The following is a 24933-nucleotide window of genomic DNA, read 5'->3' on the forward strand; positions in this document are numbered from 1 at the left end:
AAATAATAAAGTAAAATAAATGTAATAATAAAGAGTAAAATAAATGTAGTAATAATAATAGAGTCAAATAATAAATGTAAAATAGAGTAAAATAATGTACAAAATGTAATAATAATAATAGGTAAAATAATAAAAAATAATAACAGAGTAAAATAATAAATAACCTTGACTCAAGTATAACCCAAAGGGCTGAAAAACTCATCTTATACTCAAGTATTTACGATAATTTTAAATTTTCTCTGCTGTAAGTATGCCTCATTCTAGGTTTAAATTTTCCTTATATGAAGAAAATGAAGTTCACTTCTGCTGAGCAGAACTTTCCTGCCCCTCTCTTTCATATACACCTCCTTGTTTCCTCAAAATGTGCCCCCAGTAATTGAGGAACCCTTGGGAATGTGCAGGGGGTTCCAGATTAGAGGAGTTTGCCTTTTACAAATTCTGTAAATTAGGTAATAATTCCAAGGCATACATTCCTGTACATTTTAAGTCAGTAGGGGGTTTTATATGACATAGTATGTGATTTATTTATATGGATTTCATTGTTATTGTGTTATTTTGCTTATCTGCTTTGTTGTATTTTATATTTTTGCACTATTGAGTGCTTTTTTGAGCTGCCCCGAGTCCCTTTGGGGAGATGGTGGCAAGGCATAAATAAAGTTTTTATAATCATCATCATCATCATCATCACAAAAGTTAGACAAAAAATGGCATTTCTAAGTATTTTCCTTTTCTTTTACAGATTGTTCTAGCCACAAATATTGCCGAAACAGGAATTACTATACCTGATGTTGTTTTTGTAATTGACAGTGGGAGAACAAAAGAAAACAGGTAATGTAATCATATCCCCCTCTTGAAGATGGACATCCAACACTTTTTTATGTGTCATTATCCACATGAGTGTAATTTATAATGTCTTCTCATAGTAATATCATGGGACAGATTCATTCCTAGAAAACGGATATACATTAAAAGATCACTATCTTTTGACAAATGACCCATGAAGAAAAATTAGCATATGCTTCTGTAGTTAAAACTACTTGGGTATTATCCAAATTAGAAGATAATATAAAGTAGATTTTTTAGAACTCTTGAGAAGTTGATTAGTATATTTATCTGAAGAGAGAGAGAAAAAACCTTAGGTTTAGTATTTTCTGGGATTAATTATTCACATTTTTGGTAAATTCCTTTTTCCAGATACCATGAAAGCAGTCAGATGAGTTCGTTGGAGGAAACATTTGTCAGTAAAGCCAGTGCACTACAACGTCAAGGAAGAGCCGGCCGTGTGAGGGATGGATTCTGCTTTCGAATGTACACGAGAGACAGGTAAATTGGATTAAGCTATCAAAATGCTGAGGTTTAGCAAGTACTGCTGTGTTTTGTATAGAACTGTCTCTTAGACAGCACTAAAATTACAAATAATCCATTCTGGTAAGTCTGACTCTGGGGGTTGGTGCTCATCTCCATTTCTAAGCCGAAGAGCTGGCATTGTCCATAGACAGCCCCAAGGTCATGTGGTCAGCATGACTGCAAGGTGTGCCGTTACCTTCTCGCAGAAGTGGTACCTATTTACACATTTGCATGTTTTCAAACTGCTAGGTTCTTTAATGTTTTAATTAATAGTATATTTATGCCATATCTGTATGTATTTCATATCTCTTAAGAAGCATTTAGTATTTCTAAAATAATTTACTGTACTGTAATTTCAGCTTTTAATAAGCATTTTATGTTTTATATCTGCTGGTGTATAAATGAAATAAAATTGAGGAGTAATTTTGGCATCAATTTTTTAGCACAAATTGACAGGTCATTGGGAGGATCAGTACAAGTGAACAAGATAGTCTTAATTTTAAATATTTTTCCGATATCCACAATCAAGGACATGGCTTTCAGCTTAAACCACATTAATAGTTTCCATATATTCATGTAACTGGATACAGAATCAATACAAGAATTCAGCTGTATAAGTATTGTTTTGTCTTTTACTTTTTGCAGATTTGAAAGTTTTCTAGAATACTCTGTTCCAGAAATATTACGGGTACCCTTAGAAGAACTGTGCCTTCACATCATGGTACCTCATTTCTGCTTTCATTATGAATTCTTTTGTTTTTAGAAATGAGGGGTTGCATATGTCTACAACTATCATCAGAATCTCTGGGGGCGTGCATGAAGTTGTAGCAGTTCAGTACAGAAACAGAACATACTAATTCTCTGAAGACAAGCTGGAGGAGCAAGCAATAATATAATCTTACATTGGTTATGCAGATGCCCTCAGATAAAATATGTTTAAGAACATCAAAATATGTTCTAAATGTTTCCAAAGACAGAATCAGCATATGTAAGCATGACATCTTAGAGCTTGGAATAGTGTAATATATAAGATGTTTGTGCTGAATTCAGAAAGATGTAGAAAGGCTGAGCATACAGCAAGATGTTATAGATGCAGTTGGCTCAAGAACCTGAGTGCTTTACAAGTTGAGGAGATAAGGTCTTTTAAAAAAGGAATTACTACAGACTGTCAGCTAACCAGAACTCTCAAACAGCCAGCAATAATAATAATAACAATACTTTAAATAAAAAGTAAAATAAAATACTTTAGTAAAAATATTACATTAAGTTTGTTTTTGTATTTGTTTACTTTTAATTACTAGAGTATAAGCCAACCCAAATATAAGCTGAGGCATCTAATTTTACCACAAAATACTAGAAAAACGTATTGACTCGAGTTGAGGGTGGGTGGGTTTGATAAATTTCAAAATAAAAATAGATACCAATAAAATTACATTAATTGTGGCATCAGGAGATGAAATGTTTTTGTATATTTACATAAAACTGTAATTTAAGATAAGACTGTTCAACTCTGATTAAACCATTATTCTAACCTTCTTAATTGTAAATGTGCTTACGTATCCTTCTAATAATAATAAAAAGAGTAAAATAATAAATGTAATAATAATAAGTAGATTAAAATAATAAATGTAATAATAATAGAGTAAACTAATGTAAATGTAATAATAAAAATAGAGTAAAAAAGGTAACAATAATAAATGGAGTAAAATAATAAATGTAATAATAATAATAATAATAATAACAGAGTAAAATAATACATGTAATACAAATAATAATCATAATAGAGTAAAATGATAAATAACTTCGATTTGTGTATAAGCCGAGGGGGGCTTTTTCAGCCTAAAAAAAAGGACTGAAAAACTCAGCTTATACTCAAGTATATATGGCACTGCATTTCAATATCACTGTCAAGTCAATACAGGCTCTATGGTATGTTATAATATGGGGTATAGTAATTAGAGTCCACTGTAAAAGGAATGTGGGTTCCCTTTTTTAAAAAGGGGGAATATACTTCAGCTAAGCCATCCAAAAGTGTATACTTTTATGATATATTGGGCCAAAACTCCAATTATCTGTAGCCAGGTTGCTGGGAAGAGCTACTCTATATTCTCAGATGCCTGAAACTTGTTCTTGAGCATTACTTAATAAAATTACATGAGTTTGATCTTTTCTTTTTCCTCTACAGAAATGTAATCTTGGTTCTCCAGAAGATTTCCTCTCTAAAGCCTTAGATCCACCTCAGCCTCAAGTAGTTGCTAACGCCATGAACCTCTTACGCAAGATTGGGGCTTGTGAACTAAGTGAGCCTAAGCTGACTCCTTTAGGCCAACATCTTGCATCACTGCCAGTCAATGTGAAGATTGGAAAAATGCTTATCTTTGGTGCTATATTTGGCTGCCTTGATCCAGTGGTAAACCTATGATTTCTGTTATGATATCCTTTATTATTGTTCACATGGTAAATGTTAGCACTGAGGTGCTTTTATGGATGGCAGGTGAGACAAATTCAGAAGGATGCTTCAGCCGTTGAAAGTACAGTGGCAGCAACATTTTTGAAACAAGTTTCTGTTGTTGACAAACAGGATGAAGGATTCCATGACCTTCCAATTTACATTTTTTTTTTTTTGGAACTGGATACTGTTAAAACAGGAGATGGGGAATTCTAGGAGTTGAGAGAGGCATATTTATATACAGTGGGAGGTTGGCACAATTTCAGCATGAAAATTTCCCTCAAAGGGCCACAAGCATTTTAATCGGGGGCTTTGGGTGACTTCTATGGAGCAATTGGTTGCACATGACTGGAATACAGTGTACACTTGGGACTCATGGGCCACACATTCCCTGACCATGTTGTAGGAGCATGTTGAGATAAAGAAAATAGCTGTCCTTTATACTTTAATTTTGAATTTTCCAAGGCATCCAGTCAACAACTTTGGGAAGCACACGCACTTGTGTACCATTCATTTATTCCACATATGTAACTTGTAATTTTTTTCTGTGAATTTTTGCATGGAATATTTGCTGTCTTTCCCTAATGATATAACTTTCATCCTCAAGAGATTATTTGAAACCCATATAATTGTTCTTGGAGTTTTAATATGTCATATTTTGCTATTGTTTGCAGGCTACAATTGCTGCTGTCATGACAGAAAAATCTCCATTTACTACACCGATTGGAAGAAAAGATGAAGCAGACCTTGCAAAATCTTCCCTGGCACTAGCAAACTCAGACCACTTGACCATTTACAAAGCATACTTGGGGTATCTAAGAATAACATTTCACAGAACATTTGTAGCATAGTAGTATGCTCTTAATAAAATATTTTTGGTTTTATTTTGTTATCATAGCCATATCATAACCTGTTTGCCTTCTGTCCATAGAGAGAACCCATGAAACACTGAGTCGTTTAGAAAAGAACACCATGATAGTATGGCCTGGTAGACTCAAAGGAATTAGTGACAAGGAGGGTCAGACCATGAGCAGCTTGTGTGGCTGTATAATGCCCTTGAGCAGCTGATAGACAAGAGGCAAAGAGCACAAGAGCAGGTTGAGGAGGAAGAAGAAAAGGAAAAAAGAACAAGTGTATTCCTTGGTACTTAATCCCTTTGACAACTCTGCACTGTTGTTATTAACCAGAGTCCATCCTGAAGCCTTCAGTGTGATCCACATTGTGGGGGTATCAAAACACCCAGTGTACCATTTAATGTGGCTGAATTTGTTTTCGAATTTTCATTAATGGAGTGATTGAGGGGGAGAGAATTGGGTGAGAAAGAACAAACTTTTCTTTGCTTCTCTCTCTTGGTAGTGGAATGGATACACCTATATCCACTTCAGCTAGTAAAGGTAAAGGTTTTCCTTGACTTTAAGTCTAGTCGTGTCTGACTCTTGGGGTAGTGCTCATCTCCATTTCTAAGCCGAAGAGCCAGCGTTGTCCATAGACACCTGCAAGGTCATGTGGCCAGCTTGACTGCATGGAGCACTGTTACCTTCCTGCAGAAATGATACCTATTGATCTACTTACATTTGCATGTTTTTGAACTGCTAGTTTGGCAGAAGCTAGGGCTAACAGCGGGAGCTCATCCTGCTCCCCGGATTCGAACCACAAACCTTTCAGTCAGAAAGTTCAGCAGCTCAGTGGTTTAACCACTGCATCACCAGGGCCCGCCCGCCCTACATTAAAATATTTAGATTTGTCCTTAATTTCTGGGTGTAATTCTATCTCTAAGGACTTTTAAAATAGTCAGTGTATTTATTTTATGTATTTCAAGCATTTATATCCCGCAGCCATTAGATGCATTAAAATACATTAAAATCATAGTTACAAGTGTAGACCCAGATCTAAGCAGTGAGATTATCTTATCATATCTGTGTTTTCTTCCATCCTCTTTTGCTCATCTCTTTTTGTCTAGGAAACAGAATAGCAGATAAAGAAAATTCATCCTTATTGGTGATTGTCATTGGAATGAAAACTGAGAGTAGTTGCTGATAATAAACCTACAATATTGTCTAGGGTTTTTTTCCCTCCTTATGAGGGCTATTAATGTGATAGATAAGTATACAGCAACTCAAGAATATTCTTCACTGTTGCTCCTCAACTGGATTTTGCTGAGACAGAAGTTTATAGTAGCCCACAGATATGATAGCCATGTATAAACATGTGAGAGGAAGTCACAGGGAGGAGGGAGTAAGCTTGTTTTCTGCTTCCCTGGAGACTAGGACATGGAACAATGGCTTCAAACTACAAGAAAGGAGATTCCACCTGAACATGAGGAAGAACTTCCTGACTGTGAGAGCCGTTCAGCAGTGGAACTCTCTGCTCCAGAGTTTGGTGGAGGCTCCTTCTTTGGAAGCTTTTAAACAGAGGCTGGATGGCCATCTGTCAGGGGTGCTTTGATTGCAATATTTCTGCTTCTTGGCAGGGGGTTGGACTGGATGGCCCATAAGGTCTCTTCCAACTCTTTGATTCTATTACCTGGAGAGCTGAAGTTTGCCCATTCCTGAGATAAACATTTGGGCCTAAGGTGTAAGCTGTACTTACAAACTGTCTGTTAGTATTTATACATGGAAGGCTGTTGAAAGTGTAGCTTAATTTCTGGAAGGACAGTGTTGATTTCAGCTGACTGTTTTGACAAACAATTGCTGAAGTATCTTTTATCACTATCATTTTCAAATGCTTTCTCAATATTCCTTGGTACTGAGTTCTTCTGTTATAAAAAAAATAGGAAATGTCTATGTATTTTCTAGGTGGAAGAAAGCCCGTCACGAAGGAGGGTATCGTGCTGAAATGACTTACTGTAGGAGAAATTTCCTCAACAGAACTTCACTGCTAACTCTGGAGGTATGAGACACTTTTTAAAGAAGAGGAACAAGCCAGAGTTCTTGGTTTAGACATGAGACAAAACAAAGAATGAACAGAAAGATGGTGTGCTTAGTTGATCCTGCAAAAAGAAGCACGAATGCCATACACTGGCATGTTTCCTTGGTCATGGTGAATCCCATTGGCCTTCACTGTAATCCACAATGTCAACAATGTTTTGTTTATATTTTCAAAAATGTCATTGAAATAAATGACACCATATTTTTGTGAAATTGCTGGGATTTCTGGGAGTTGTAGGCCTGAAACGTCTGGGGACCCCAGGTTGAGAACCACTGCGCAAGTGAAGTTAAATCCACCTTGTCTCTTTTTGCTTATTGGGCCTCTTTTAGAATAGCTGGCAAGGACAGCTCTACATATAGTATGAAGCTCTAATTTGTTGACAAACTTTTCATATTTCTGCATGGTGCCAGAGATAGCAGGAAGCAGTTATAGATATTTTTACTATAAGATGAAGGGAAGTTTCCCCTCACATGTCCGACTCCTGCTCATTTCCATTTCTAAGCCAAAGAGCCTGCGTTGTCCGTAGACACCTCCAAGATCATGTGGCCAGCATGACTGCATGGAGCGCCGTTACCTTCCTGCAGAAGCAGTACCTATTAATCTACTCACATTTGCATGTTTTCAAACTGCTGGGTTAGCAGAAGCTGGGCCTAAGAGTGTGAGCTCACCCTGGTCCCCGGATTCGAAAAGCTAATCATTCAGTCAGCAAATTCAGCAGTTCAGTGGTTTAACCCGCTGCACCACTTTTACTATAAGTAGCTGTACTTCATGATGTAAATGAAGTTAAATACAATTTATTATTAAACCCCCACACTTTTAACTGTTCTTTAAAGTTGATCTCACGTTTTTCAAAATGCTTTTTCTTGGAGACCAAAGTGAACGTACAGTATATTTATATAACAGTTTTAATAGGTTTACTGTCTTTATATCAAGTATTATTTACCAAATAAGCCAATTTTTTTTTAAAAAAACCTTTATTTTAGTCTAAAATAGAGCAAATTTTTTTTGGGCTAAATCTAGTATTACATAGTGAATGAAATACTACAATGTGTAACCATTTTCATTTATTTTAGGATGTAAAACAAGAGCTAATTAGGGTGGTGCGGTTAGCAGGCTTTGCAGCACCCTCATGTCATCATGAAGGAACACACTCCCTTTCACTGCAAGATATGGTCCTCCTTAAAGCTGTGCTAACTGCAGGGTTATATGACAACGTGGGGAAAATACTGTTCGCCAAGTCTGTGGACATTACCGAGAAGTTGGCATGTGTGGCGGAGACGGCTCAGGGTAAAGCACAAGCACATCCTTCTTCCGTGAACAGGGATCTACAGACTTATGGATGGTTGCTATATCAAGAAAAGGTAAGGTTTGCTACATCCTTTGAAGAATTGGATTTCTTCTAAATCTATTAAAATACTGTGCTATTTAAACCAAGATCTTTGCAGTATGGTTGAAGTAGACTTGTTTTAATGGCAGTGGGTATATTTGACATGTTGTAGCATATGGTCAGTCCTCCACATTTCTGATTTTCATTTTAGCACATTTGATTATTCATAGATTTGATAAATATGTTGATTCCTATGTTGTCTCTAGAACTCTCTATGCCCTCCAGCATAGTTCTGTGGTCAACCTTTGGTAGAAGTTGACCATAGAATCACAGTGGAGGACTAGAGACTCCTAGAGAGGTGATGTCAGGATCACTGTACCAGCCTGGGACTGGCTGCTTCAGTTTCTGTCATAAAGAAGGGAGGTAGGAGGGAGGCTGGGTACAGTTGGGGAACGTAGTGTATATAAGACATCTGTTTTGTGAGGGAAATTGAAACTGCCCTTAACAGACTGTAGGCACAGTGTTTGTTCACTAGGGGGCGGATGGGAGTTGAAGCTGATATATACAGGAGATTTGAGCAGGAAACCTTTAGAACTGTCTTTTTAAGATTGTGGAAAGAAGGATTTAAAGACTTGCCTCCAGCGTTTTATTGTTGTAAGCTTGATTTTAACTCCAGGTGATCTCTTAGGTAAAAAAATAGTGTTTTTTATTTGTGGTTTTTTTCCATTTCCATAAGGATGCAGCAAATATGTCAGAATGACTAATTTCTCAGTATTCTTTTATTTGAGTGTTTCCAAAAGACCGAAATAATGCCTCTTGTGTATGGTACAAATTGTTAAAACAAAATAATTTGAACTTTTTTAGTAGCAGTAAAGCATTGTTTAGTGTTCAAAGACTTTTTGTTTAGAAAAACTTCCTCTTCTTTCCTACAGAATGGTGACTGATCAACAACTTTACCATATGTTTTGTATAAAGATTTCTCTAGTCCCCCAATTGATTGACACAATGCAACAATTATTTTTCCTGTGGTGTTTTACTTGTATAAACTTATGTTTTGTATGTAAAGTATGCTTGCATGAGGCTATGAAGCATTGTATATGTATGTGTAATGTTTAGGAGAAATACACTTATTACAAAACACTTACAATAGGGTTGCTATGTGTTTTCCGGACTGTATGGCCATGTTATTTATTATTTACCATATTTATGTACCACCTTTCTCAGCCTGAAGGCGAATCAAGGTGGTTTACATTCGGGTGCCTCCCAACATATAAAATACAATTAAAAACATAGCATATAAATATAGTTTCATAAAAAGTCAATAAAATAATACATCCTTAACGTCTCCTTACTGAAATCACTATTCAATCGCATCGTCAGTTGTTCTGTGGTTTATCATTGCCTGTTACATTAAGTTTGCAAATGCCTGCTCAAAAAGCCAAATGTTAAGAAGAAGGGGGCTGATCTAATATCCTTAGGAAGGGTGTTTCACAGCAGAGGGGCCGCGACTGAGAAGGCCCTGTCTCTCATTCCCGCCAAGCACATCTGAGACAGAGGTGGGACCGAGACCAGGGCCTCCTCAGATGATCTTAAAGTCCTAATGTGGGATGATCTTTGCCCACATCTATGGCAGGCATTCCAACAGATCGTATAACTTCTGAGGATGCCTGCCATAGATGTGGGCAAAACATTGGAAGACAATGCTTCTGGAACATGGCCATACAGCCTGGAAAACTCACAGCAACCTAGTGATTCCGGCCATGAAAGCCTTTGACAACACATACTTACAATAGTCTTTTAAGTGCTGTAAGGTTCATGGGAACATCAATAACTTATTTCTATATAACATCAATTTGTCTGACAAAATAATTTCATTGTTCTTGTGTTTTTAATGCAGGTTAGGTATGCCAAGGTGTATTTGAAAGAAACCACTTTAATTTCACCCTTTCCAATTTTACTCTTTGGTGGAGATATAGAAGTATTACATCGTGAACGCCTTTTGTCTGTAGATGGCTGGATCCATTTTCAGGTACTTTTAAGTTCTGGTAACTTTTGGCCAACTACATAATTTCTGGTTAGGAAACAATCTCAGAATAACTGTGTGAGCATGTCCACAAATTCCCTTGTGCCAAAAGATCGAGGTATCAAGTCAAAAAGTCTATTTCTCTTACAAACATTGACTCTACTTTTCCATTTACCAGTTTTACTTTTCCCACCTTCCCAGATGATTGACAGTTCTGTTCTGTCCTCCCTGTTACTCCTATTCCTATACTTGATTCCACAACCTGTTTCTAAAACTATCAACACTTGCAATTCAAGAATCTATCTAGAAGTTTTAAGGAAAAATAGGAAAGTGTCAGTCTCTGACCGAGAAGTGGGTGTCTTCCAATAAAGAGAGAGAACAAACACACAAAGAGCCAATCCTAGTATCCATTCTTTTGACTGCAATTCAGCAGGTAAGAAATGTGTTGGTCTTCCTACAGGATTGAACATTTAAAGGGCTCAGAATAATCTTATTAACGATGCAAGTGACAGTGTTGTCATCAGTATTACATTATCTCTCATGTCATCTTCAGTAAGAGAGAGTTCTAATAGATGCTGTATGCAAGATTATATTGCAAAAACAGGTAAACAAGACAGTGGAGGCAATTATTGTAACAGAAGTAGAATTTTGGATTCCTGTCTTAATCTGTTGGCACAAGGGAACAACCAGCTATATGTGTAGATTGCTCTTACATTCATCCAAGAATGACCATTCACAATGAGTACCAACCTCTGTTTCTGGTTAAATAAGAGTCCCATAATGAATTAAGAAGCACTTGATTTAATTCTTCCTAAATTATTACCTAAAACTAGTATTCAGGCGTCACAGAAATGATTTTTGCCTGAAGATTTTGTGGATTAAAATTATTTCTAAAAGATCCAATATGCTATTAACAAATTGCACTGCAGGAAAAATCATATGATTTCATTTTCTTTTCTTTTTTTTAACAGGCCCCTGTAAAAATTGCTGTCATCTTCAAGCAACTGAGAGCACTCATTGATTCAGTTTTGAAGCAAAAACTTGAAAGTCCTAAAATGTCATTAGAAGGTAATTTTTTTATTGTTTCTTGGAAAATGTAAACCCATAATACATGTAAAGGTAAAGGTCTCCCCTGACATTAAGTCTAGTCGGGTCTGACTCTTGGGGGGGGGGGGTGCTCATCTCCATCCCTAAGCCAAAGAGCCAGCGTTGTCCATAGACACCTCCAAGGTCATGTGGCCGGCATGACTGCATGGAGTGCTTCTACCTTCCCGCCAGTGCAGTACCTATTGATCTACTCATATTTGCATGTTTTCGAACTGCTAGGTTGGTAGAAGCTGGTCCTAACAGTGGGAGCTCACCCCACTCTCTGGATTTGAACCTTTTGGTCAGCAAGTTCAGCAGCTCAGCGGTTTAACCTGCTGTGCCACTGGGGGGCCCACATGTAAAGTTAGTAGAAAAGAAAAGTATTTACTGACGGGCCATCATATGATGAGTACAGATAACATAAGAGTAGCCTATTTTCAACATAGTGTAGAAACTGAAAATCCATATGTAAAGATGATTAATGTAAAATGCTACTTTGATATTTGTTTTATCAAAGCTAATAAATTGATATCGATGCTTAATAGATTCTTCTTGATTACATATTGTTCTTTTATGCAAAGATCTCTTACATCCATTTTAAAAAAAGATACTTGAGTTCTACATGAAAAAGAATTTATGCCAAGATTAGCTCCATTTATGACTACAAACAAGAACAGCTTGAGAACCACAGGTAGTCTTCTGTGCTTATCCCTTTTCTGCTGTTCCTCACCAAAAATGAAGGGGAAAAAACAGACTAGGAGTAGAAAAAATTCCTTTCAAAATGCATTACAGCAGAAGTTGATAAGAGTCACAGTTAGAGGATCTAGGACAGTGGTTCCCAACCTGTGGTACGTGGACCACCAGTGGTCCCCAAGAACTAAAATATGGTCTGCAGCCTCACCGTTACTACACCATTGTAACAAGAGCAACTGGCCTTGCGAAATCCTCTTACAGTGCCAAGTCAACAGGGATGTTGGGAGGAGAGGGGCTGACTACCCACAAAAGGTGCGACAACAAGCCTCCTAATTGCAAAAGGTACAACAACAAGCCTCCTCCCTCCCCTGAGCAAAGCCGTTCCATGTTGTGCCTGGAAGTAGGGGCACCTTGGTGTCTTCATTTTTAGGCCTGTTCCTGGGGTTATTTGGGGTGCTAATTCAGAAAATTGCATTGGATAGACCGCATAGAATCATAGAGTTGGAAGAGGCCATCCAGTCCAACCCCCTGCCAAGAAGCAGGAATATTGCATTCAAAGCACCCCTGACAGATGGCCATCCAGCCTCTGTTTAAAAGCCTCCAAAGAAGCAGCCTCCACCACACTCCGGGGCAGTGAGTTCCACTGCTGAACAGCTCTCACAGTCAGGAAGTTCTTCCTAATGTTTAGATGGAATCTCCTTTCGCTACATTATTAAATATGGTTTTTAGGACCCCAATCTAGAGCATATATGATTAAAATTTGTGATAAATTACATTTTATATTGTTGATTTTGTTATTTTATATTTTGTTATGATGTATTTTGTTACTGTGTGTTTATCATATTGTATTATTTTGGGCCTGGCCTCCTGTTAGCTGCACCGAGTCCTCTTTGGGGAGATGGTAGTGGGTTATAAATAAAGTTGTTGTTGTTGTTGTTGTTGTTATTTACAGTTCCTTCCCATTTCTTACTGTCACTGTTTTTTCATCTTTGTTTTTCAGATGATAAGATTTTGAACATCATCAAAGAACTGATAAAATCTGAAAACACAGTCTGAAACAAAAGGTTGCCTAGAGTTACGTTGCCATAATACTTGGGATAATAATAATAAAAATAACAGAAATAAAGTATAGGGTTGCTTTAAAGAGGTGCAATGCCAAATTATCATGTGGAAGCTGCTGGATAAGTACATGTTTTATGTTGTTCTGTGAGAATAGGAATGCATTGTAAATTTTAACAATAAATTTGGTGCCCCTTGTTCAAATGTTTTTAAGTGGATGCTATAACGAAGGATTGTTTCATTAAGAAAATGAGAAGTTGTGAAGTTTTCATTTCAGTTTCAAGCATAATGTTCCAGCGAAAATTTGAACCAGGTTTTACTTCTCCATGTGAAGAAGCCTTTTGTTTTCCTTGCCAAAAGGTGTGTAAGAGACGCAACTGTCCACTGGATTTTGATCTGTATCATGGTCATTTAAGCAATACATTTTAAGAAATTGTTGTTCTTTGATTTTTGCACATACGATGAGTTAAAGAAAACTGCAAGACATTTGCTCTGGAGCTCTGTTAATACTGTCTTTTGAAATTTATTGTAAGACGATGTTGACACTGCACTAAAACCTCAAGAGAAAACAATAATGTTTTTTTTTAAAAAAAACAAACATTTAGTTCTACACTTCAAGAAATTTAACCTATTTTCTCCTTTGAAAGAAGGTTTACAAAAGAAGAAAAGGTATAACAGTTGCCTTTGTATTGAAGTAAGGTCTTAATTTTTTTTCATTATGAGTCACCCTCTTTTTAAGAATAGTTAGAGAACATGTGGCCTTCCAAATATTATTGGTCTACAGCTCATATGAAGCCAGTCCTCGTCACCATCCCATGGTGATCAGTGATGAGAGCTCTGGTCCTAAAAGCATCGAGAGATCTCTATGTTCCCTATCTCTGCTCTACTGTAAATAAAAGTATTCCCTCCCCCTCTCTTAAATATAGAAGCTGCATAAACTATGTCCACTAATCAGTTACCAGATCTGGAAACTAATCTATACAAATAAAGGACTTGTACTTAAAGATTTTTAATTGTTCCAATACAGAGAGTGTAGCAAATACAAGTGTTTACTGGGTTTTTGTTGTTGTTTTGTCCGTCTTGGACTATATGAGCATTACTGCTAAAATGGGATCTAGGTCAACCACTGTATGAAATTGTTCTTTCATATTTGTTTTGTACTACAAATAAGATTTGTGCAGCATGCATATATCAAAACTGCAGTTGTATCAAAACCAAGCAGGGGAATACATCAAAAAAGGTTATTTTTAACATATAGGAACATAGAGTTGGAAAAGACCAAAAGGGCCATCCTGTTAATGATGAACATGAAATATGAATTAGCCCCTAGTTGTATTCAAATATGATAATAATAATAATAATAATAATAATAATAATAAATTATTTATAACCCGCCCTCTCCCCCCAAAGGGACTCAGGGCGGTTTACAGAAATAACAAAATTGCAAACATTCAATGCCAAAAACCAAATACACAATCAAAGCAAAAATATAAAATAAAGTAAACTCAATGTAACTTATAAACAATCAAAAACAAGGGTTAAACTACATAAACATAAAACACAAAGAGCCATACCAATTAATATACAATACCTTAAAAGTACAATATAATGTAACATAACATATTAGCAAACAGGTAAATATCCATTATCGGATATCCGTATGTATCAGATATATTCATCTTACTCCTCTCTGTAAGCTAAATTACACAAATGAGTCCTTAGAAGCTTGCTAAAGGAGGGGAGGGGGGGGGCATTTCTAGTTCTTTGGGGAGGGAGTTCCAGAGGCAGGGAGCAGCCACGTGCTTGAGATGGGGGTAGGACTGAGGGAACTGAGAGCAGGGCCTCCTCCACAGACAGAAGTGCTTGTGCTGGTTTATACAAGAAAATGCTGTTTTTCAAATAGTCTGGGCCTGAACTGTTTAGGGCTTAATAGGTAATAACTCACCCTTTGTATTTAGCCCAGAAGCCAGTGGAGCTGCTGTAACATGGGAGTTGTCTGCTCCCTGTAAGGTGCTCTAGTTAATAATCTGACTGCCAATCTCTGAACCAATTAGCGCTTCTAAACTATCTCCAAAGGCAGCCCCTCATAGGGAGCATTTCAGTAGTCCAAACAGGAAGCAACGAAGGTGTGGAATACCATAGTATCTCAAATATCTGTTGCAGTGTTTTGGTTTTTTGCCTAATATGTAGCTAAGAACAGAAGGAAAATGTATTAGAAATCTTTGTCAACAGATGAAAACTAAAGCTATTTAATAATGTTTATCTGCATGAGTAGTTTGTGCAATCTTAATTGAGATGTATTTTATTTATGAACATTAATGTGAATATTTTATAGCATATGCACATATTTTTAAAAGACCTCTAAAACATAGTTGTTGCCTTGTTGGAGAATATTACACCTTCTTGTACCAGCTGAAGCTTTTGCCCAACTCGTCTTCATGAAATTCGAATGCTCTAATTCTGAGCTTATAGCTCACCCTCAAAATAACAGTTAATGGTCATGAGGATTGTCATACAGCATATAGAGCTCAAACATTTTCATTTTTAATTATCTGTAACCATTACAGCATTTCCATAAGACTGAAAGAATGAATAGTAGAGCTTACCTTTTCTAAGTGCATTGAGATACCAACTCATTCAGGCTGAGCAGCATGTTGGTTCATTCTGACTAGTTGCTCCCACTTGGCCTTTTCTGCAAACAGGCACAGCTAAAAGGAAAACCATAGCTCTTCAAACACTGGTAGGTTTATAGACTTCTGAACTGAAAATTCCTAGACACAGGCATGTAGCCGGGGGGGGGGGGGCTCGGGGGGCTTCAGCCCCTCCCCGAAATTCTCGTCGTGGTTCGCGAAAAGGCCTTACTGGTGCATTATTTAAACTGTTACGTTTATTCATATCATGATCTGATCACCATACTCAATATATGTCATATGCATGGGGGTATTGGGGTAATGATACAAAAGGTTTGCTAGGCTAGACCCTCTTTCACTCAGACTCAGCCCCCCCCCCGAAACTCAGCCCCCCCCAACCCCCCCGAAACTCAGCCCCCCCCAAAAACCCCCCTGAAAAAAATTCAGCCCCCCCCCCCCCCCCCCCCCGAAACGAAATCCTGGCTACGGGCCTGCCTAGACACCAGACTCTCTGATAAAAAAATCTTTATATCTTCATGTTGCTGGAAAGCAGTGGCTTAGATTTATCCTCGGAACTACATGTTGCCACCTTTAAGTCCATGATGGTAGAAAGGCGAAATATAAAATGTACTAAATAAGGCTTAAGGCCTTTCTCTGTAAAGGCAGAGCATGCTGTAGGTAAAGGTAAAGGTTTCCCCTTGACATTAAGTCTTGTCGTGTCCAACATTGGGGGGTGGTGCTCATCTCTATTTCTAAGCCCAAGAGCCAGCATTGTCCGTAGACACCACCAAGGTCATGTGGCCGGCATGACTGCATGGAGCAGCGTTACGTATATTCAACATAAGTGTACAAACCTAGTCTAATTGTCTACTGATTCCAGAGAGGGAGTAGCTTGCCTGCAGAAACACTAACACATGAAGTCTTTACATCATACTTAAATCTTGTTTTTCTTTTTAAAATCATTTTGAGAACAGGTTTCAAATCAGTCTCTTTCTAATTTTTTATTTCTTGTAGTTTAAAACCGTATCGACCTGTAAGGTTGGAAGAAGCACTTGTTTCCGTTTACAGTAGAAATTGCATGTGTATGCACAAGCACAAAAAGATAAATATTCATTTTCCTTCTCGAAATAATAACCTTTTGTCATTCCAACTTTGTAGGAAAGCTATTGGTACCATTTTTGACAGTCTGTATAATCTTAATAATCTAATTGAAACAACAAATTAACAAGTTCATCAATTTACTGCTGTCCCAAAATATGAATATTCAGTACATAAGGGTTCTTCACATTGAGTTCACTTGCAAGCGGTTCCCAGGCTGTCTTTACACAGCATGTCCAAAGTTGCACCTCACCACAAAAGATCATTATAAAAGAGAAATCCAATCATAGATTGATGTGTGGCATACTCTATATAAATAAAAATGCAATGTTAGTTTGTGGGATTAACATAACTCAAAAACCACTGGACGAATTGACACCAAATTTGGACACAATACACCTATCAGGCCAGTGAATGACCACCACTCACAAAAACACTGGGGGGGGGGGGACAGCAGAAGAGACTTTAAAGGCCAAAAAATAAAAATACATTACAAGGCATGTGCAAAACCACATATATACACACACACACAAATATATACTCACACACACACATATATACACACAAAACACATATACACAGACTGGGCCACAGCAACGTGTGGCAGGGGACAGCTAGTACATTTATAAAAGCCTGCTACCCACATGGTATTACACTCAACTGGGGAAAGCAACTGCACCCTATCTAGATACTGGACTGTAACATCTATCAACCCTAATCTGCACAACCAATAGTGAAGCAGTCCAACAATATCTCCAACAATATCTCCTAGCCCCTGCCCAGGGCCACCCTACCATTTGCCCAAGGTCACCTGACTCCTTACTCAGGGCCACCCAACTCCTTGCTCAGGGCCACCCTTCCCCCTGCCCAGGGCCATCCCACTCCTTGCTCAGGGCCACCCTACCCCTTGCTCAGGGACACCTAACTCCTTGCTCAGGGACACCCTACCCCTTGCTCAGGGTCACCCTAACCCAGTGCACATGTAGTCAGAACAAAATGGCAGGCGCTTCCTCAGAAGACCACTGTGATCCTGACATTACTCTGGGATGGAGTGGTTTCTTAGGCTCCCATCTACACAGACCATTTAAAGCACTTTCAAAACAGTGGTTTAGTGGTGCTGAAGATCGCATAGGAAACCCTGGAACCCGCTTCAGTTGACACAAACCACAGAGCCCCGATGCGCATTAAGGCACTTTGTGGGAGTTTTGTTACCGCCGCCACTGCAGCTCGAAGCTAGCTTCGAACTGCATTCAATGGTCAGTGTAGATGGCACTTTAAATCCGATAGTAAGCCTGAAAAGAGAGAACTATTTTAAAGCACACAGTAATGGCACTAGATCAGGCATGAGCAAACTTCGGCCCTCCAGGTGTTTTGGACTTCCTCTCCCCAATATGTGTTAAAGTCCAAAACACCTGGGGGGGGGGGGCAAGTTGGTCTATGCACCCCTAAAACCATCCTCCTGACAAGGAGCCTTGGATAAATTGAAAAGGGAAAGGACTTTGGTTACTGTGTTGCCTTACACTGGAAGCGACTTGGAGGCAACGCAACAGGTCAGAAATCTATACATTTTTCCGCTACGTTGTATGTTTGTAGAGAGTTGTACGAGGCTGGGCGGCAGGGAGAGCGGTTCTTTGGCCGGGAAAGAGGGGCAAGGGGGCGGAAGGGAGGCGGGGCCCTTGGGTATATAAGAGTCCGAGGAAGGGAGGGAGAGAGAAAGAGAAGGAAAGAGAGAGGCGGAGATGGTGGCGCGCCTTGCCGGCCAGCAGCGCCCTTGCAAGCGGCGAAGGGCCGAGGATGTGACCCCCGCGGAGAGGAGGCCCGGGCCCGGCCAGGAGGAGCCCCGCGCCCCGGTCAAGAAGAGGAGCCAGCCGGGGGAGAGGGGCGCTTCTCCCCTCCGGGTCTCCTCTGCCCTGGAGCGGCAGGCCTTCCGAGAATACGGGCCCAGCTGGTACCGCTTCCGAAAGGCGCTGGAAGGGCGCTTCCAGCCGAAAGACCCGCTCGCCCTCCAGCCCCAAGTAAGCCAAGACTCCCCTTTCCGTATGGCAGTGGTTCCCAACCTTCCTCATGTTGTGGTGACCCCCAGCCACAACATTATTTTGGTTGCTATGAATCATAATATAAATATCTGACATGCAGGATGTGTTTCCATTCACTGGACCAAATTTGACCCAAATACCCCCATACGCCCAAATTGGAATACTGGTGGGGTTGGATTGATTCTGTCATTTGGGAGTTGTAGTTGCTGGGATTTATAGTTCACCTACAATCAAAGAGCATTCTGAACTCCACCAGAGATGGAATTGAACCAAACTTGGCACAGAGAACTCCCATGAGCATCAGAAAATACTGGAAGGGTTTGGTGGGCATTGACCTTGAGTTTTGGAGATGTAGTTCACCTACATCCAGAGAGCACTGTGGAATAAAACATTTATTTATTTATTTATTGTTGTTCATTCGTTCAGTCGTCTCCGACTCTTCATGACCTCATGGACCAGCCCACACCAGAGCCCCCTGTCGGCCGTCACCACCCCCAGCTCCTTCAAGGTCAGTCCAGTCACTTCAAGGATGCCATCCATCCATCTTGCCCTTGGTCGGCCCTTCTTCCTTTTGCCTTCCACTTTCCCCAGCATCATTGTCTTCTCTAGGCTTTGCTGTCTCCTCATGATGTGGCCAAAGTACTTCAACTTTGTCTCTAGTATCCTTCCCTCCAATGAGCAGCCGGGCTTTATTTCCTGGAGGATGGACTGGTTGGATCTTCTCACAGTCCAAGGCACTCTCAGAACTTTCCTCCAACACCACAGTTCAAAATTTATTTATTTATTTATTTATTATTTACGACATTTATATGCCGCTCTTCTCACCCCAAAGGGGACTCAGAGCAGCTTACAAGATATATATATATATATATATACACACACATATATAATATACTAGCCGTCCCCTGCCACGCGTTGGTGTGGCTCACATGGGGATTCTTTGTGGGAAATTTGGCCCAATGCTATTGCTGGTGGGGTTCAGAATGCTCTGTGATTGTAGGTGAACTATAAATCCCAGCAACTACAACTCCCAAATGTCAAGATTCTATTTTCCCCAAACTCCACCAGTGTTCACATTTGCACATATTAAGTATTCGTGTAGAGTTTGGTCCAGATCCATCATTGTTGTGACTACAGTGATCTCTGGATGTAGGTGAACTATAAGTCCAAAAGCAAAGGACACTGCCCACCAAACCCTTCCAGTATTTTCTGTTGGTCATGGGAGTACTGTGTGCCAAGTTTGGTTCAATTCCATCGTTGGTGGGGTTCAGAATGCTCTTTGATTGTAGGTGAACTATAAATCCCAGCTACTACAACTCCCAAATGACAGAATCATTTTTTTGAGTAAAGGACATACATTGGGTTGTTAGGTGTCTTGTGTCCAAATTTGGTGTCAATTTGTCCAGTGGTTTTTGAGTTCTGTTAATCCCACAAATGAACATTACATTTTTATTTATATAGATAATTAGCATAGTGCAATATCAATATTATATATTACTATATTGTACTATACCATTATATTGTAATATTATTAATAATATTACATGTAATATAAAATATATAATTAGTAGTATTATATTGTATTACATTATAAAATATTATATGTATATACAATATATTATATTATATTATATTATATTATATTATATTATATTATATTATATTATATTATATTATTAGCATAGCACAGGAGACAAGGTGGAAGTGACCTCCTCTCTCCTCACTCAGGCCCAGAGTGGCAGTTGGTGCTGAGGGGAGGGGTTCCCAACTGATGACATATGATGACATTGATGGATCTGAACCAAACTTGGCATGAATACTCAATATGCCCAAATGTGAACACTGGTGGAGTTTGGGGAAAATACACCTTGATATTTGGGAGTTGTAGTTGCTGGGATTTATAGTTCATCTACAATCAAAGAGCATTCTGAAGCTCACCAACAATAGAATTGGGCAAAACTGCCCACACAGAACCTGCATGACCAACTGAAAATACTGTGTTTTCTGATAGTCTTAGGTGACATCCCCTCTCACACACCCCTTGCAACCCCCCCCCCCCCCAGGGGTCCCTACCCCCAGGTTGAGAAACACTGCCTTATGACAACCCAAAGGAGAACCGATCACTGGGTTTTCTGGGCAAGATTTGCTCAGAGTGTGTTCACTTTAGCTTTCCTATGAGGTTGAGAGAGTGTGAATTGCCCATCATCACTCAGTGGATTGTCGAAGGCTTTCATGGCAGGAATCACTGGGTTGCTGTGAATTTTCCAGGCTGTATGACCATGTTCCAGAAGTATTCTCTCCTGATGTTTCACCTGCATACATGGCAGGCATCCTCAGAGGTTGGGAGGTCTGTTGGAAACTAGGAAAATTGGGTTTATATATCTGTGGAATGTCCAGGGTGGGAGAAAGAACTCTTGTCTGCTGGAGGTCGGTGTGAATGTTTCAATTGGCCACCTTGATTAGCATTTAATGGCCCAGCAGTTTCAAGATTCGGCTTCTTACTGCCTGGGAAATACTTTGTTGGGAGGTGGCCAATTGAAACATTCACACCTACCTTTGTTGGGAGGTGATTAGCCCAGGCAAAAAACAATCAGGACCAGCTAATCACCTCCCTAACTGATTCTTGTCTGGAATTCCGCTGTTTTTTGAGCGTTGCTCTTTATTTGCTTTCCTAATTTTAAGAGTTTTTTAAATACTGTAGGCAGATTTTGGCTACCAATATTAAGAAACTCTAAAATCAGGGCAGTGAATAAAGAGCAACACTAAAAAAATCAAAAAAAAAATCAGGGAATTCCGGACAAGAAACAATCGGGGCCAGCTAATACCTCTCAACAAAGGATCCCCCTAGGCAGGAAGCACCCAGGCTTTGAAGCGGCAAGGCCATTCAATGCCAATCAAGCTGGCCAACTGCAACATTCACACTTGCCTCAAACAGACAAGAGTTCTTTCTCCCACCCTGAGCCTTCCACAGATATATAAACTTCACTTGCCTAGTTTCCAACAGACCTCACAACCTCTGAGGATGCCCTGCCATAGATGTGGGTGTAACGGCAAGAGAGAATGCCTCTGGAACATAGCCATACAGCCTGGAAAACTCACAGCAACCCAGTTTCACTGTTTTGTTATCATATCTCCATTTTTTTGGTCTTGTTTTCCCAGGTAACTGCAGAGGCCCGGTGCAAACTGATCAGCTGGCTCATTCCAGTGTATAAGCACTTTGGCTTCTCTTTTGAATCCTTGTGCCTGGCTGTGAACACGCTGGACCGCTTCCTCACCACCACCCCAGTGGCCGCAGACTGCTTCCAGCTCTTAGGGGTCACCTCGCTCTTAATCTCTTGCAAACAGGTAACAGAATTTAACAAGTCTTCCCTATTGTAGGATCATGACTTGACTTGAATGCTGTAAAAAGTGAAGGACAAACTTTATTAAAACTTGTCTGCAGGGAAGGAAAACATCTGATGAAAACATGGTGATTAGGAAACTTCAAAGAAGCCTAAATATAGAATCATAGAATAAAAGAGTTGGAAGAGACTTCATGGGCCATCCAGTTCAACGCCCTGCCAAGAAGCAGGAATATTGCATTCAAATCACCCCTGACAGATGGCCACCCAAATTAGTTTGGCCTATTTTGAATGGTTAGCTCTTATTGTCAGAGACTCCTTAAATCAATTACACTTACATAAGTGACGGCTTAGCATGATCATGTGGTCATGTGGCCAGCATGACTGCATGGAGCGCCGTTTGTGGTGTAGAAACATTTTTTCCCATGCTTTTGTGCCTCTGGTACACGATTTTCTGTTAAGAAAGTAATGTCCAGCAACACATCTACTTTGTAAACGGAGATACTGACAAAGGCAAGAACAATAAGAAATGTATTGTTGAAGGCTTTTATGGCCAGAATTACTGGGTTGTTGCAGGTTTTTAGGGCTGTGTGGCAATGTTCTAGAAGCATTCTCTCCTGATGTTTCACCTGCATCTATGGCAGGCATCCAGATGCAGGTGAAACATCAGGAGAGAATGCTTCTAGAACATGGTCATACAGCCCAAAAAACCTACAACAACACAATAAGAAATGTTTTGCCTTTGATTTTAATGTAATAACTATTAAAATATATACAGTTTATAGATAGCTTTGGGGATTGTTTTTTTGTTTAAAGACTTGTGCCATAGTGTTGATGCCTATGTGTCTTTCAGGTGGAAGTGCACCCGCCCAAAGTGAAACAGCTCCTGGCCCTTTGCTGCAACACTTTCTCTCGCCAACAACTCTGCAACCTGGAGTGCATCATTCTGAGCAAGCTTCACTTTAACCTGGCAGCCCCTACCATCAGTTTCTTCCTGGACTACTTCACTCACATGCGGATAGAGGCTTGTGAGGCGGATGCCTGGGAGGCCAGCTGTGCCAAAACTTTGGCAAAAGGCGTGGCTGAACTTAGCTTGGCTGACTATGCTTTTAACAAATATATGCCTTCCTTACTGGCAATTTGCTGCTTGGGATTGGCTGACCAGATGTTGCAGCATCAGAAACCACTGGACTTGAAGATAAGTGACTATCCTGAGGGAGAAATGCAAGATTGTATGGACAAGCTGCATTTACTGGTGTCTTTGAATGAGGATTCTTTGCCTCTAGTACTACCCCCTGAGATTTCAGATCAGTATCTGCATTTAGAAAAATGAGTTAGCTAACCAAACAAACCAAAAATACTTGAAGCTATGTGTGTGGACATGCATTTGGAAGAATTTTTTTTGTCTATTTGCCAATGCATGTATAGAAGGATCATAAGTAATACCTCAAAAGTATTTGTTTTGTACTTTTATTAAATAGTCAACAAGTTTTACATGGTATTTATATTAGTAGTGGAAGCTGTAATACTGGTTTAAAATATAATAAATTAAACAATGGCTTCTCTAACCCTTTGAACATCATTTTAGATTCTATTTTGCACAGTAGACTTGTTGTATATTGCACTAATATTATTTTAAATAACAGTGTATATATTCTGCCTGTACTTATTTATTGAGATTATAGTTTATTACTAAGCCATTCATCTAATAAAGTTTCTATCATTAATAATTTGCAGAAGTGTGTTGTATTATTTTCAGTGTACTCTCATGAGAAAATGTGCTAATTATATAATTTTGTGTAGAACATAACTGGTATATCCCTCTGTGCTCAGGGTGCATGTTACCTAATACATATATTTATGATCGTAACTTTAGGATCATAACTAGATTTTGGCAGCAGACTATACTGCCATGTAAAATCCAGGTTATCTGCTTTGAACTGGATTATATGGCAATGTAGGCTTATATAATTCTGTCTGATAACCAATGTCAGAGGAGAAAATACAGGACACAATGGACAGTTATAATCATGTTTCTGTAATACTGACTACCTAAAGACTTCTATGTTCCTTTATTGTAAGAGGACATACATTTGGAGCTTCTAATTTGGAATTTAAGCATTTTATTTATTTATTTACGATATATTTTACCCCGCCCTTCTCACCTTGGAGGGGACTCAGAGCAGCCTTACAACAGGCAGCAATTAGATGCCATGTGAACAAACACAGTAACAATAAACATATACATTGAAATACTAAATTAAAAACAGTATAAAACATTAAAAACCAGTTATTAAAACCACATAATCCGTAATCATAGTCAAGACCATTCCAGTCATGACTGTACATATTCCAGCTTCACTTATTGCACTGCTTCTATCCAAAGGATTGGTCCCAGAGCCATTTTTTACTTTCTTTCTGAAGGTCAGAAGGGAGGGGGCTGACCTGATTTCATTGGGGAGAGAGTTCCATAGCTGAGGGGCCGCCACAGAGAAGGCCCTGTCTCTCGTCCCCACCAACAGCATCTCCAAAGGAGGTGGGACTGAGAGCAGGGCCTCCCTGGATGATCTTAATCTCCAAGATGGTTCATAGTGGGAAATATGTTGGGACAGGTAAGCTGGGCCAGAACAGTTTAGGGCTTTATAGGCTAAAGTCAGCACTTTAAATTGTGCTTGGTAGCAGACACGTCAGCAGTCAGTGGAGTTGACGTAACGGGGATTGTATGCTGTCTGTATGCTGCTCCAGTGAGGAATCTGGCTGCCTCCTGTTGGATCACTTGAAGCTTCCAAACAGTCTTCAAAGGCAACCCCATGTTGAGCGCATTGCCGTAATCTATTCAGGATATAACAAGTGCAAGGACCACGGTGGCCAATTCTGGCTTCTCAAGGTACATATGCAGCTGGTGCACAAGTTTTA

The 24933-nt window shown here is 39.3% G+C and overlaps 2 protein-coding genes across 3 annotated transcripts in view; both read left to right on the forward strand.

Moving 5' to 3' along the window:
* Positions 1-13920, forward strand: part of DHX29 (DExH-box helicase 29) — a 31195-nt gene extending 17275 nt beyond the window's left edge. For both annotated transcript variants that reach the window (XM_060761491.2, XM_060761492.2), the window contains 10 exons: positions 740-828; positions 1195-1323; positions 1993-2068; positions 3533-3757; positions 4471-4607; positions 6592-6685; positions 7798-8085; positions 9949-10080; positions 11046-11142; positions 12854-13920. In XM_060761491.2, coding sequence (XP_060617474.2) covers positions 740-828; positions 1195-1323; positions 1993-2068; positions 3533-3757; positions 4471-4607; positions 6592-6685; positions 7798-8085; positions 9949-10080; positions 11046-11142; positions 12854-12909 — 1323 coding nt within the window. In that variant the 3' untranslated portion in view covers positions 12910-13920. The remainder of the gene's footprint in view (positions 1-739; positions 829-1194; positions 1324-1992; positions 2069-3532; positions 3758-4470; positions 4608-6591; positions 6686-7797; positions 8086-9948; positions 10081-11045; positions 11143-12853) is intronic.
* A 4410-nt stretch (positions 13921-18330) lies between these two features.
* On the forward strand, positions 18331-23671 carry CCNO (cyclin O). Its single transcript, XM_060760806.2, has 3 exons — positions 18331-18655; positions 21836-22021; positions 22871-23671. Exons 1-3 carry the CDS (start codon positions 18380-18382, stop codon positions 23348-23350), a joined length of 942 nt encoding a protein of 313 aa, XP_060616789.2. The 5' UTR covers positions 18331-18379; the 3' UTR covers positions 23351-23671.
* Positions 23672-24933: the final 1262 nt, after the last annotated feature.

Source organism: Anolis sagrei, chromosome 2, assembly GCF_037176765.1.
Source record: "Anolis sagrei isolate rAnoSag1 chromosome 2, rAnoSag1.mat, whole genome shotgun sequence".
In the NCBI taxonomy this organism is placed as follows: Eukaryota; Metazoa; Chordata; class Lepidosauria; order Squamata; family Dactyloidae; genus Anolis; species Anolis sagrei.